This window comes from Malaclemys terrapin, chromosome 2, assembly GCF_027887155.1.
Source record: "Malaclemys terrapin pileata isolate rMalTer1 chromosome 2, rMalTer1.hap1, whole genome shotgun sequence".
NCBI classification, from domain to species: domain Eukaryota; kingdom Metazoa; phylum Chordata; order Testudines; family Emydidae; genus Malaclemys; species Malaclemys terrapin.
In genome coordinates this window covers 165,128,839-165,143,580 of record NC_071506.1, presented here as the reverse complement: position 1 = coordinate 165,143,580, position 14,742 = coordinate 165,128,839, and the positions used below count along the sequence as shown (strand labels likewise).

The 14,742-nt window shown below is 43.9% G+C and overlaps 1 protein-coding gene across 2 annotated transcripts in view; it reads left to right on the top strand.

Moving 5' to 3' along the window:
• The window catches only part of LPCAT1 (lysophosphatidylcholine acyltransferase 1), a 162,673-nt gene that overhangs the window by 102,476 nt on the left and 45,455 nt on the right, over positions 1-14,742 (top strand). For both annotated transcript variants that reach the window (XM_054018344.1, XM_054018345.1), the window contains exons 11-12: positions 7,071-7,224; positions 14,067-14,165. In XM_054018344.1, coding sequence (XP_053874319.1) covers positions 7,071-7,224; positions 14,067-14,165 — 253 coding nt within the window. The remainder of the gene's footprint in view (positions 1-7,070; positions 7,225-14,066; positions 14,166-14,742) is intronic.

Sequence of the window (14,742 nt, the reverse complement as noted above, 5' to 3'; positions counted from 1 at the left end):
AATTCTTCCCTGTTTGTGAGCAGCAGGTCAAGAAAAGCTCTGCCCCTAGTTGGTTCCTCCAGCACTTGCACCAGGAAATTGTCCCCTACACTTTCCAAAAACTTCCTGGATTGTCTGTGCACTGCTGTATTGATCTCTTCTCCTCTTTTACCCATTCTATTCTTCCTAAACTGGTTATAACCAGCAATTTTAACGTTCTAATCGTTAATCATTCCGCCAGGTTTCTGAAATGCCAGTTAATGTTACATTTCTTCTCATCAGTGAGAATGTCCCATTTGGCATAGTTATATAAGTATTTGAGGGGAAAAAAAATTCTCTTCACAGTCTTTGCCACCTTGGTTCAAATTTTTCATGACCCGCTGAGTGAGAGTTTGCACTACGTTTTGCTCCTTAGCACTCTTTCTTTGAGGTATTCCTTTAATTGCTCCTGGCTGCTCCAGCTTGTCTCCAGTGAGAAAACTAGAAAAACACCACTCTCTCTCTCTCTCTCTCTCTGTGTGAGATGCAGATTGTGCCATTCATACATTCCTCTTCCCACTAGAAAGTGTTCCAAAGTTCCACAAAACTAAAATCTTCAGCTTCACACCAGTTGTTCAGCCAACAGTTCACTCCAGCATTTTCAGCTTTCTGCTTCTCTCTCTCATGGAACCAGAAGTATCCTTGAGGTGATCACTTGGACTTTCCTCTTCTTCAATTTCCTTTCCAGATTCTTGAAGTCTTCTGTAATCTGTGTAATTCCCCATGATGCTGTGTCATTTGGTTGCAATATGGAACCATTCAAGTAGTGGTCTTGCCAATGCCATATACAGGAGAAGTAGAACCTCCATATCCCTATTTGATATTTCCTTGTTTATACATCCGGGGTCTGCTTTGGCCACATCATCAAATTGAGAGCACATGTTCAGTTAGTTAGCCACCATGACCCCCCCCCCAGGTCACTGTCAGAGTCACTGCTTTTCAAGATACAGTTCCTCATCCTGTAAGTATGGTCTCTGTTCTTTGATCCTAGACCTTGCATTTAGCTCTGTTAAAGTGCATGTTGTCTGACTGCCCAGCTTACAAAGTGATGTAGGAAACTGTTTAAATGGCATGTCCTTTTCATTTCTTAGAACAGATTGGTGGAGTAGTATCTGCAAACTTTGTCAGCAATGATTTTATATATTCTTTCAGGCCACTGATAAAAATGCATAATAGCATTTGGTGAAGAACCAATCCCTGCAAGACCTCATTGAATATACAGTAATTCAGTGATGATTCCCCATTTACATATATATTAGGAGATTTATCATTTAGCCAGTTTCTAATCCATTTAATACAGTGATAGTCAATAGGTGGACTACAGGCCAAATCCGGACTGCCAGACGCTTTGAACAGACCCCAAAATCTTTTTATTTACTTATTCTTATTTTATTATTATTATTTTTCTCTGTAGGCTGGACCTTAACTAGACCTTGACAAAAAAATAATTGACTACCCCTGATTTAATATGTGCTATATTGATGTTGTATAGTGCTAATTTTTGATCGGGATGTCACGTAGTACTGAGTCACAAGCCTTACAGAATTCTTAATATATTTACTTCTACATAGTACCCTTATCTATGAAATTTGTAGTCAGAAAACAGTATCAAATTTGTTTGATCAGATCAATTTTCCATAAAATCATGTTGAATGGCATTTATATTACAATTTTTAGTTGAGTCTCATCAATCATTCTGTGATTTTTTTCATGTATAGATATCTAACAGGCTTATAATGATCAGGAATATCTCATTTACTCTATTAAATATCAGACTAACATTAACTTTCTTCCAGAACGTCCCTATTATTCCAAAGTTTGTTTAAAAATTAACAATTTATAATTAATTTGTTTAGTGCTCCTCTGCCGACTCTTGAGTGCAAGGCATTTGGATGTGCTCATTTAAAAATGTTTAACTTTCAGTAAGAGAAGGTAGATGTAGTATCTTTGATTGCACTATTTGAGACAAGTTTGTGTCTTTCATTGTCTTTCAAGTATCCCAACACAGTTACAACAACACTGCATATATTTTTTTAGCAAAGTGTTTAAATTCCTTCTTAGTTATAGTTAAACTGGATGATGAAATACTTTCTATTTCATTTCCAAATACAGAACCAAAATATTTATTGAACACTTCTGTCTCTTCTGCATCAATGACAGTTTTACTATCTACATTTATAAATGAACCTATACCAGCGTTAGGATTCCTTTTGTGCATGATTATATTTTTTAAATTCCTTCTAATTGTCCTAACTCCACTGGTCATTGACTTTTCATTGATAAACTGCTGTAGCGGTGCCTTTTCCTGGCCCCTCCACAAACTCAGTCGGAGACCACTCCAAAGAACATGCACCAGTGCTCTTTTATTGTTCATGCCTATCCTCACCATCTACTATTTACATATCTTACAGACCAACACCTGGGAGACCGCTAGCTTCTCCTGCCAGCAGGGATCTAGAGCTCCTTGCTTCTCCCTTTCCTGTCTCTCCCCCTTTGGCTTCCTCCCAGCCAGCTTTATACAGCAGGCTGGCCAATCCTAACTAATCCCCCCTTTAAGCCGAGCTGGGCTAACAGGGGCTTGGCTTGGATCTCCTAACCAGCACCCTGTTACACCCCTCCCCCCTTAAGAGCTGCAAGACCCGGCCGCCCTCGGCCCGCCTGCCCTTTCGGGCCTTTTCGCCATCGACCTGGGGTGAGGTCTTCTGGCGGGAGGCCTGCACCTGTGGCCGAGAGGACCCCAGTCACCTCCGCCGGTGGTCGGTCCATCCCCTGCCCGCAGAAGGTACACTGCAGTGGTAGTGGCTGTCCCCATAACTCTGCCTCTGCGTGCAGGTCATCACACCACGTGCACAACGGCAGGGCCCCCAACCCCCACTTGTCCCGTACTTCAGGTACGGGGCCGGAACCTATCACCTCTTCTGGCGGGAGCTTCCCTGCCTCAGTTTCCCCTGCGCCCTCCTATGGGTTTGGGGTCTCATCCGTGGGTACCGCATCCACGGGGCCCTCCAGCTCCCAGAGGCAGACCTCCTGTAGGTCCGCCCGCTCTGTGCTCTGTTTAGGAGTTTTGTTGGTCTTGATGGACGCTTGCCCGTCCTCACATCTTGCAGCCTTCTGGCGCAGGAGGTATGCCCCCTTAACCGGGGTACCCGCCCCCGCCCCCCCCCGCTCCCTTCTTAGTGCTGGGCCCCAGTCCCTGCCCACCACCACCGGATACGGTAGCCTCTCCACCCGCTTCCACCTGAAGCGGCCCCTCACTTCCAGGGGTACCTGGGCCACCTGGCAAAACTTTTTATCCATTCTCACCCCCCAACCAGCCAATAGGGTTTTACCAGCGCTTGCTGCACAAGCGTACAGCCGGATGCGGTATCCAGCAGGCCGGCTTGGGGTTTTCTCCCTATCCTTATGGGGATGGTGGTCAAGTTACACCTACCTGGGTCCACCCACAGAACTCGGCCCACCTGCACTCCATCTCCGGACAGTCCCGTTTTATATGTCCTGGCTTTTCACACTGCCAGCAAACTTAGCCTGGCCGCTGTTTCGGGTTCCCCTCGGGGCTCACCCTTCCTCCCCTGGGCCGCCCCGGAAACCGGTTCAGATTGTCTCCTCCCAGGCTCCCTCTCCTTCCGGGGCCGGTCCTCCCTCTGAGGTCCCTTAGCCTTGATGTATTCTTCGGTCAATTGGACCGCTGCCTCCAGAGTACCTGGCTGGTGTTGCCTCACCCAGACCCATATGGCCTCGCGGAGGCTTTGTAACAATTGTGCCAGTACTAAACTGTCCATAATCTCTGCTGTGTCACGCATCTCTGGCCTTAACCATCAGGTCGCCCAGTCCACTAGCCTCTGGATAAATGCTCGTGACCGCTGTCCAGCACACGCCCTGGAATTTCTGCCTATAGCACTCGGCCGACAGGCCCATGCGGTCCAAAATGGCAGCTCGTATGGTCTCATAATCCCGGGCATGCTCCTCACTCAGCGCCAAGTATGCCGCTTTAGCCTCTCCTACCAAGTACGGCGCGAGCCGGAGGGCCCAGGTTGTCTTCTCCCACCCGGTGCCTGTGGCTATGTGCTCAGATGTTCCCAGGAACGCATCCGGATCATCCGCTGGGCTCATTTTACACAGTCCCTAGCCCAGGGGTTGGGTGCCTTCGCCCGTCGCAGGACTCACCACCCGCAGTAGGAGTTGTGCTTGTGCATTGGTCTGCTCCCTGATAAAGTCCTGCAGGCTCCGTTGCTGTTCCGCCTGCCAGGTCAGGAAGGTCTGCTTCTCCATCTGGTGGGACAGCTGGACATTCCGCAGAGCCTACTGCATTTCCTCCTGTTGCTTCACCAGCCGTTTGAGGGTCTCCTCCATGTCCAGGGTTGCCAACCACGGACGCTGGCTCCAAATCCTGGACAAGCCCCCACGTGTAGTGGTGCCTTCTCCTGGCCCCTCCACAAACTCAGTCGGAGACTACTCCAAAGTACATGCACCAGTGCTCTTTTATTGTTCGTGCCTATCCCCACCACCTACTATTTACATATCTTACAGACCAACACCCAGGAGACTGCTGGCTTCTCCTGCCAGCAGAGATCTAGAGCTCCTTGCTCCTCCCTTTCCTGTCTCTCCCCCCTTGGCTTCCTCCCAGCCTGCTTTATATAGCAGGCTGGCCACTCAGGTTCCCAGCTACATCCCCTCAGGTGATAAGGGTGTGGCCTCCCCGGCCAGTCCTAAGTAATCTCCCTTTTAAGCCGAGCTGGGCTAACAGGGGGTTGGCTTGGATCTCCTAGCCAGCACCCTGTTACAGCTTCCCTTACCAATTTTCTGCATTCTTAACTTCTAATGTATATTCATTGCTGTTGATTTCACCTTTTTTTTGCATGTCTTTAGACATTTTTATGGTTGTTTTCACTTCCCCTCTAAACTAGGATTTTTTTAACCAATTGTATGTGATTGTGGGATTGTAGCTTTCTAGGCATGTAGTTAAATCACAATATATGGCAATGGTGCTTCCATCTCCCTTGAATGAAGTTAGAAAAAACTATCCCTATCAACGTAGGCCTCATAATGGTGGTGTCCAGACAACCCTTGAAAGTGCTCTTCTCTAAAAATACCACCTATTTAGGAGTCTCACTTGTAAGATCCTCCTAGTTTTCCAGGTTACCTTTGTGTAGCATGAAACTGACACAATTCCCTTGGCTCTTAAGTTTGGTTCTTACCGTTAATGATTACAGAGTAAGGCACAAGGCAGGCCCTTTGTTGGTCAACACACATCACCCCGCTAAGTATGAACACTGGCTTCCAAACACTCTAGTCAATTCCTTGCACTCATCAAAGGAGCTGGTTGCGGGAATATCTCGTTGGCAATCACCAACTGTTTCCTAGATCCAAATAACTCATCAGATATCCTTTTCAGATCCTCCGTTCCAGTCAGGTCTGGTCAGTTCTCTACATTTTTGAGACCTTTGCTTCAAGTACTTTCCTGCAATTACGCATTGCAGCCAAACTCTCTAGATTAGTGGTTTCCAACCTGTGGGTCCACTTATGGCCCATGATGCTCTAAATTGTGGCCTTTAAGACCATGGTGCTAAGAAGGAAATTTGTATTGGATTATGAATTGAAATGTACTTCCTAAATTGCATCCTGTGATTTTTAAATTGAAGTGTTTGAACTAGCCATATAGTTGTAAAGAAGTGGTTAGGGGCACTGTCTCCCCAACTGCCTCCTTCAATTTTAGCTGCAGCCTCAGGACAGTTCTGGTTTGAGCTTAGAGCACTCCGAGTGGCTATTCTCCCTTCCCTGCTGCAGATCCTCCATTGACTGATTACTGCATCATAGGAAGGGAGGAGGGTTGGGGGGCAGGGTGGAGGATCCATAGCCTATTTTGATTTCCTGATTGTCTCCTCCAATCCAGGATAGGGGCTGCTCTGACTTGAGCCACTGGGGATAGCCAGACCACAACATTAAGGCCTGCAAGGAAGAAAGGAGTTGTGTGACCTGACTCTGCCAGCTGTAAACCACCCATAATTGCCCCAACATGGGGAAATCCCCAGTGGGTTTCCTGCTCCCTTTATGTGCTGCCTCAGTAGCAGGAAGGGGAACAAACTAGGGCATAGAAACTGCCCTATTGTATTGATTGCATTTACCTTTTGGAAATAAAAATTTGCCCTCTGACTGCAAAGGTCACATTGTCCTGAGTTAACTTGGCTATCCACCATTCAAAACAAATCTGCTGGTTGAGATTTTGTGGATGCTATGGTGGAAGGGCACAGAACTTACTCTTCATGCAACCCAAAGCATAATATTTTATAATCCTTCAGCTTCCATCATTAGCACTTTAACTATATTACTATTTTTATTAAAAAGTCATACCCCTAACCAAAACACTTATTCCAGTACAAAATTTATGCGTAGACCAGATCTGGCTCTGTAATTGGAAAGGAAATGGGTGAACTCATGATTATATACTAACTAGCCTCAACTGATGGATCTTTTGGTCTCCTTGCTTGTTGGTAGGTGGCCCCAAATGCTGTCAGTAACTGCATTTGCAGTGTAGGATGTGAAAAGTGATGACTCTGACAAACAGGATTAAGAGTGTAATCACTACTAGTAATCTTGGTTTTAAACAACATGTATCAGGTCTTTCTCATTCAGTAACATTAGCAAGAGTGGAAATAATTATTCATTTATGTCACTGTTCTACTAATAGTCTGCAATTGACAGTTGCATGAAAGGGTAAAGAATCAGCAGAGTGGGGTCCTGGTCCATGAATAGCGCTCCTAGACACTACACTTAATACAAATAATAATGAATATTAGGTTTTTGAGCTATGTTGGAAACTAAGTGGGTGATTTGTCTTTGGAGCCTTAATTATGGAGCCACAGGTATTTTGGTTAATAGTGAATCAGGATAAGTAAGTGAGTTCTTACATAATATCGTACAGTGCTGTCATTCACTGTTTTACACAATGCAAGGAACATTTAGTGATTTTAGAAGTAGTCAGTAATATTCCTTTTAAAGTAGTCTGAAAATGTCAAATGTTTTCCTTTTTTTGTTTGTTTGTTTGTTTGTTGTAGGCTGAAACCAGAGAAGCTTGAAAAAGATCTTGATAGATATTCTCAAAGTGCCAAGAAAATGAAAGAGAAAAGAGTCAGTCTTAAAGAGTTTGCTGCATACTTGGAAGTCCCAATTTCTGACACATTAGAAAACATGTTTGCTCTTTTTGTTGAGGTAAGAAATACCAGAATGTTATAGAGAATTAAAAATTCATTCTTATGTCTTTCCAGTTGGATTTTAAAAAATGGACTCATTGACTTCAGTATGAGCAGAGTATAGCCTGTGCTGAGCACTTTTTAAAATCCCAGTCTTGACATCCTTGTGCTTTTTTCTTATCTAGTAAGTCTAAATAAATCCAGTTAACTAAACAAAACATGGCTTAAGTGAAAGGTTAATGGTACAGAAATCGGACAAAACCAGTTTTGTTTTGGGGTACCAATTATGAAAAACAAAACTTCGTGTAGGGAAAAAATGAGCACAAAATATTATTCAAACAATAAGATATTTCTAATACTATACCTGATTAGCATATGGAAATATTTTGGCCATATGAAATCTTCCTTAATTGAAACTAGGTGGGGAGGTGCATGTGTGCATGTGCAATGAGGGGAGGAGTCAGTTTTTATGTTATAGGATGCCATGCAAATGGAAATTCAAAACACACTTTTCACACATGGATGCATAAAGTAAGGCACCAAACTCCTACTGAGTTGCTTAGATAAATAGATTAAATTTTCAGGTGTCCTGAGCATCTGGAGTTCTTTGACCTTAATGGCACTTGCAAGTACTCAGCACCTTTTGAAAATCAGACTAATAATTGTAGGCAGTGTTGGTAGCAATGCCTACGGTTTATGCTACCAGACGCTTTCCACTATAAGATGCTGTTTTCAGTTGCTTATAATTTTTCCAAATGTAATCTGTTAGGGTTGGAATTTTCTATGCTGAATGTCTGTCTCTGGCTGAATTAATTAAAAAAAAAAAGATGGGGGGAAGTTTCAGCAAAAACACTTCAGCCATTTCAGATAATGAGGCTAGGAAAAAATACGTTTTGTGCATGTTTTATTCTTATAACACTTTCATTGCGAAACTCTAGATTTGTAGACTCCAAAACTATAAAGGACGATGGTGATCATCTTGTCTGACCTGCACAATACAGGCCATAGAACTTACCCAAAATATTTTAGTTCAAAAGGAATTGTATCTTTTTAACAAATGCTTTGAAGCAGGGGCTTGAAATGTGGTGTGGGGGGAAGGGGAGTCATCCTTGTGTCAGGGATGTGCTTTTTGCCTTCGTTGTAAAATGCCACCCAACTCTGGCCAGGTGTAGGCCTCTGAAAATTATAGTTCGCACGTGTTTAGTAGGTGTTTGTTTGAGGCTGACAGCTAAATTCTCAGAAGATTCTGGCTGCCTGAGCCCTTTCATCTGCATACAGCTTCTGTAAGCAACCAGACTGCCTGTGCTATCTCTTCAGAGCAATTGCCTTTCCTGGTTGCAGGGGGCCTCCATGGTGTTAGGAACCAAAAATAAAAACAAAAAGACTCTCTCCTTTTCTATCAGTGCATCTCCTGCTGGTGTCTAGATTTTAATATATTTTAATACTGAAACCAAATTATTGTCTAATGTCTGTACCACAACCTTAGAGTAAATTACAAGGCTTCCTCAGATTTCAATTTCTTCAAGTGCTTGCACATGTCCATTCCAATGTAGGTGTATGTGCTCCCTGAGCACAGTTGCTGGAATTTTTTCCCTCAGTGGTATCTGTCGGGTCAGCTCCAGCACCCTCTGGTTCTGTGTGCACATAGTACCGGTATAAAAGGCCCCACCACACCCATGCCCTTTCAGTTCCTGCTTATCACCCATGATGATTGCCTGAGCAAGAGGGAAATTCCAGCAGTCTTACCTAATGATTTTTCTTCTTTCTCATGTATATAGTAGTTGTAGTTTGTTATTAGGAGTTTTAGTAGTTAGTGAGTTTTGGACGCCTCTGCACTTTGTTGGAGAGGATTGTCCGTTCCCGTGGCATGCCTCAGTCACCAAGCTTCAAGCCCTGGGCTTCCTGTGGCAATTTGATGTCCTTGAACGATCCGCACTCGAGCTGTCTCAAGTGCTCATCGGAAAGACCATTGCCAAATCTGCAGGGACTTCAGACCCTGCACCAAGACCGACCAGCAAGTGAGGGTCCGACCAGAACTGAAGGTCCTCCTCACGGAGGCAGCCCTAAGATCAGCATCGGAGCCACGCTTAGACTTGGCACTGAGCATCTCCGCTTTGATGCAGAGCACTCCTTCCACTAGTTGAGAGCCCTGCACCGATACTTCTCCCAGTGCATGAGAAAAAGTACCTCAAGCACCAGAAGAGTCGTTCCCCAGTGCCAAAAGGAAGCAGGCAAGGGGATCTAGGTAGAACGAGACCAGTGTCAGGCCGCTACCCTTCTCCAGCACCTCAGCAGCCACCTTCGCCAGCCTTGGTGCCTCTCACAAGTTCCACTAACTCCAGCATGGGAAATGCCATCCTCCAGTGGATAGCGTACTGGTCAGTTCTCAGAACCGTCAACCCCAGAGGCGTTTGCGGCTGCTAGAGACCTACTCAACTCTCCCAGTCCCAGGGTCCCCGGAGAGTTAGGACTTGGCACTGCCAGTACCAATGAGTGGCAGAGAACCATCCTCCAACTTTCATGTGGCACCACAGCCACCCTCTAGGCAAAAACCTTCTATGGTAGCCTCAGCTTGACCTCTCCGCAATGCCATACGCTGGCACCAAGAGGGTCAGCACTGCCTTGGTCTCCCCACCACAGCTCGTCTTCCTCATCGGAGTCTGAAGTGGGGTTTCTACTCTCCTCACCATCAAGACCGCTTGAACGACTCCCCTGCTTGGCCTCAGGCGCTATGGTGCCCCCGAACACTTGGCCTCCAGGACCGTGGGGACTGGAACCCAGGCGATGGCCTTTTTGGGACCCATGGGGGTTTCTCCTGAGTCAGGGCACCATTTTGAGGCATTCATATTCTGTGGCCTCAGAAAGTAGGACATTCCAGTACCGCACCGTGAGACTTATTAAAGCGGGTGGCCTTGAATTTGGGTATCCAAGTTGAGGTGGTCAAAGAGACGACACACGGTTCCTGGACATTTTGTCAGCAGCGGGTCCCTCAAGAGTGGCTTTACCCCTTAATGAGGTGATCATGGACCCAGTTTGAGTGCTCTGGCAGACCCCTGCTTGCACTCCCTCCTTTTGGCTGTAGGACGGAGGGAAATTCTTCATACCAGCCAAAGGGTATGAATTTGTTTTCACACCCTCCACCAGGATCTCTAGTAGTGGCAGCCACCAATGAGGGGGACCATCAAGGTCAAACAGACCTTATGCCCAAGGCAAAGGACCCCAAAAAGCTGGACTTGTTTGGCCAAAAAGCATATTCAACGGGTGGGCTACAACTCCGAATAGTGAACCAGCAAGCTTTGCTAGGTCGCTATGATTTTAATATGTGGGAGGCGATGCAGAAATTTAAGGACATGCTCCCTCAAGAGGCCAGACAGGAGTTCTCTTTGCTAGTCAAAGAAGGGAAGACAGTAGTTTGGGCGTCCCTGTAGGCAGCCTTGGATGCTGCCGATTCTGGAGCCAGATCAATGGTTACAGAAGCTCATGGTTACAGTCTTCGGGGTTTCCTCAAGAGGTGCAACAAACCCTCCAGGATCTCCCATTCGAAGGGCCCTCGCTCTTCTCAGAGCAAACAGATGCCAAATTCCATGGACTTAAGGACTCCAAGGCGACCCTAAAATCTCAGGGTCTGTATACACAAGCAGTGTCCAGAAAACACTACGGGCCTCAACAGACAGGACGCTATTTTGCGCAACCTGCCAGGTAGGACCAGCGGATGAGGAAGAGCAAAGGATTGTGTCGTAGACACCCCTCCACCAGTCTCCTCTTCAGGGTTGATGCATTCTGTCCCTAAACACTCAGATAGTTAGAAGCACTGGTTTTGACGAAACTCTTGAGGACGACATATCAATTCCCTCAGTTCTGTATCCAGTTACCCCTTTGTTTTCCAAACGACTCTCCTGCTTCCTCATTGCTTGGACCTACATTACCTTGGACTGTTGGGTTCTAAACACAATAGAATTTGGTTATATCCTTCAATTTTTATCCACCCTGCCTTCCCACACCCCCTCCCCATCCCTCTTCAGGGATCTTTCTCACAAGCAACTATTGGAACAAGAAGTTCAGTCCCTCCTTTGGGTGGGAGCCTTGGAAGAGGTTCCACACTATCTAAGAGGAAAGGGGTTTTATTCCCGTTCCTTCCTAATTCCAAAGGCCAAAGGGGATCTCAACGGAACCTAGACCTGCATCATCTCAACAGCTTAAAGTTCCTCATGGTCTCTCTCCTTGGGCGCCATCATTCCTTTGCTGGATCCAGGGGATTGGTATGCCACCCTCTATCTAAAGGACATATACTTCCACATATCAATTTTCCAAGGCCACAGAAGGTTTCTAATATTTGCCACGAACCAGACCCATTACCAGTTTGCGGCTCTCCCATTTGGCCTGTCAGCTACCCCACAGGTCTTCAACAAATGTATGGCAGTAGTAGTGGCTTTCCTCAGGAAAAAGGGAGTTCATGTATTCCCATATTTCAGTGACTGGCTAATCCGGTCCAGAGCTCAGGTGGAATCTCCCTAAAAATATCCCCTTTTGAGCCACTTCTCATTCCATTAAATATGTGCTTTATTCATATTGTATAGCACTGACTTTTTAAATCAGAATGTTGTGCAGTACCAAGTCAAATGCCTTATACAAGCCCAAGTATATTACATATAGGGAGTGTTTCTAGTGTGTGTGTGTGGGGGGAGGGGGGGGTGTCTCGCATGTTCTTCTCAATACTATCTTTATCAGTGATCTAGAAGAAAGTATAAAATCATTTCATATGACACTAAGATTGGTGGATTTGTAACTAAGAGGACAGGTCAGTTATACAGAGTGATCTCTTTTCAGTTTGAGGGAAACATTACTAGTGCAAGACAATAAACCTGTTCTCATCTCTAGCCCATGAGTTTTACACTAATGTTACTGACCCACTTGTATATTATATATCTAAGTGATCAGTTGACAAAAGCTGCAGGGGTCAAGTAGTATGATAGTACTATCAAGTAGTAGTATTGGAGGTTTTTAAGAGCAGGTTGGACAAACACCTGTCAGGAATTGTCTAGATAATAATTAGTCCTAACATGAGTGTAGAGGACAGGATCAGAAAGCTCTGGCTGGGATGATTTAGTCGGTGTTGGTCCTGCTTTGAGCAGGGGATTGGACTAGATGTCCTTCTGAGGTGTCTTCCAACCCTAATATTCTATGATTCTAAAGGGAGGTAAAGAAGTGATTCCAGTATCAAGTGTTGCAGGGTATTGCATTTTTCAGGAAGCCTAGCAGGTTTGCTTTCTCTAAAGAAAGTGTTAATAATTTCAATAGAATTGAGCTCAGTTCTGTTGGGCTTTCATCAGTTGGGGTGGAAGTTTTGTTTTGCAAGTGATGACTCAACAATTTTCAGGGCTTTTTGTAATTCATCATATGCAATGGGACCAAATCTGACTAAGTTTTCTGTTTCAAAAAGTTCATCTTATATTTGTTGAATTTTCTGTGGAATGGGATGAGAGCTCTTTTCAGTGATTTTTGGTCTGATGTTTGGTTTATGTAAGCCAAGTGACTTGCAAGTTCATTATGCAAAATAATTTTGCTGATTTTTGCAGCTGTAAAGGCGGAAGATAGGGACTTTCACTTCCTTTAGCAAAGTGGCATAATCCTGTACTAAACCCATTGTGCTGTCAGCAGATGGGTTCAAATCAGATTTTACGATCCTAGAGTTTGAATCTGACTACATGCTTCATCTGCCATAATTCACTGATGAACCATAGAGATATTTTAGGTCAGTGCAAGGAAAGGTGGGTTGTTGGGGCCAAGACATTGATGTCAGTGATTACAATGTCTGCTAGTTCATCAGTACATTGGCCTTGTGGATGGATAATTTAGTTTTCTTGGAACTGCTGAAAAGTTGAAGTATATACCTCTCCATCTCTCTCAGCTGTTAAGTCATATGCCCAGCGATGATTTAAAGGTCAGCTATTTCACTGCTGGTCAGAGAACGTAACAAAGGAGAGGGACAATCATATTATGAAGATTTGCATAATCTACTGTGAATGATGTTCCATTTGGATGCCAGGAGTGGATTGCATTTGACAGTACCAGCACATTTTTCCAGGATGCTATAACCAGGTTTTAACACAACACATCTGGGTAGGAGTCCATAGCCTCTGCACTATGTACCATCTCCATTACAAAGATGACAAGGTATCAAAATCTACTCTAGCTAATTGAATCTTAACTTGCCTAATTATCCTTCAAAACAAGGTATATTTATCCACTGGAAGAAATAGTGATGTATTCCATCAGATCCATAAGGACATCTTTGGCCATACAAGTGAAAACTTTTGTAGAATAACTTTTCAAAACCGCACCAAACCCTATAATTGACATCCATTTCCAAACAAGGTATTAGGAAAATTACCATTGTCCAGACCATGGTAGAAAATAAAATTAAATCTTTTCACTGTTAAAACTAATTTTTTTTTACTGAATTTTGATCATAGTAATTTGAGCTTCATGTTGTTAGTTAGAAAAGATATGATCAGTATATAGTTTCCTTTCTATGTACATTTCATTCTCCAGTCCATGCCACTCCAAGTTAGAAATGCAAATTTTGGCATCGAATTATACCCTCTGATTGGTATTTTTTTAAAAACCAAGGGAGTCAGGCCCCCCTCTTTCATTGGAATTCAGTGGGAATTGGGCATCTAACTCCTTTAGTCATCTTTGACAATCTCAACCTCTAAATTTTACAGACTTTTTCAGAATATCTTCATGTGGGTTTATGTGTATAGTATATTTAATAATCTTTAACATTCCTTTAATAGCTGTTAAATGTTTATGGAGTTCTGAGGAAGATGACAGAATTCTGATGATTTATTTTATTTACAGAATGAAGACGGTGTAATTGATCTACGGGAATATGTGACTGCTCTATCTGTAGTATGTAGGCCATCCAAAACTTTAGAAACAATTCAGTTGGCATTTAAGGCAAGTAGCAACTTCTTATAACGTTCTTACAATATGTAGAAAATACAGAACTATTTTTAAAAAATCAATTTGATTTGACTGAATTTTATTTTATATATTCTTCTTATTCACATTTACACCTTTTTTAAAAAAGCATTAATACATTGCTTAGTTTCAGAGATCAAGCATCTCAGAAGTAATTAAATACAGATTTAGGCACTAGTCCCATCATATGATTGTAGCATGCTTTCCTCTGCATGAGCTGAGACCGATTGAGTTGGTGGGTCTCTACAGGGATCTGCATTAGCATGTTGTATTGGAGGACTGGGGGCCATTATGTTGAAATCTCCAAACTTACCCCTTGTGCTTATGCCTTATTAAAATGTGTTTCTGTTGTAACTTTTTTTTTTTTTTTCACATGATTAAAATTTTCTGAAACACTTACGTTTTGGGCTGAAATTTTACATGTTTGATTCACGGGAGTGCACCTTTCTCCCTCATCTCCTTGTTTAGATTGCTACTGCCCTCTTCATCCCCAACCCTACCACCAGGATCTTGTGCTTCTTGTGGTTCACAGAGGTGCTCTTCTCTGAGATGC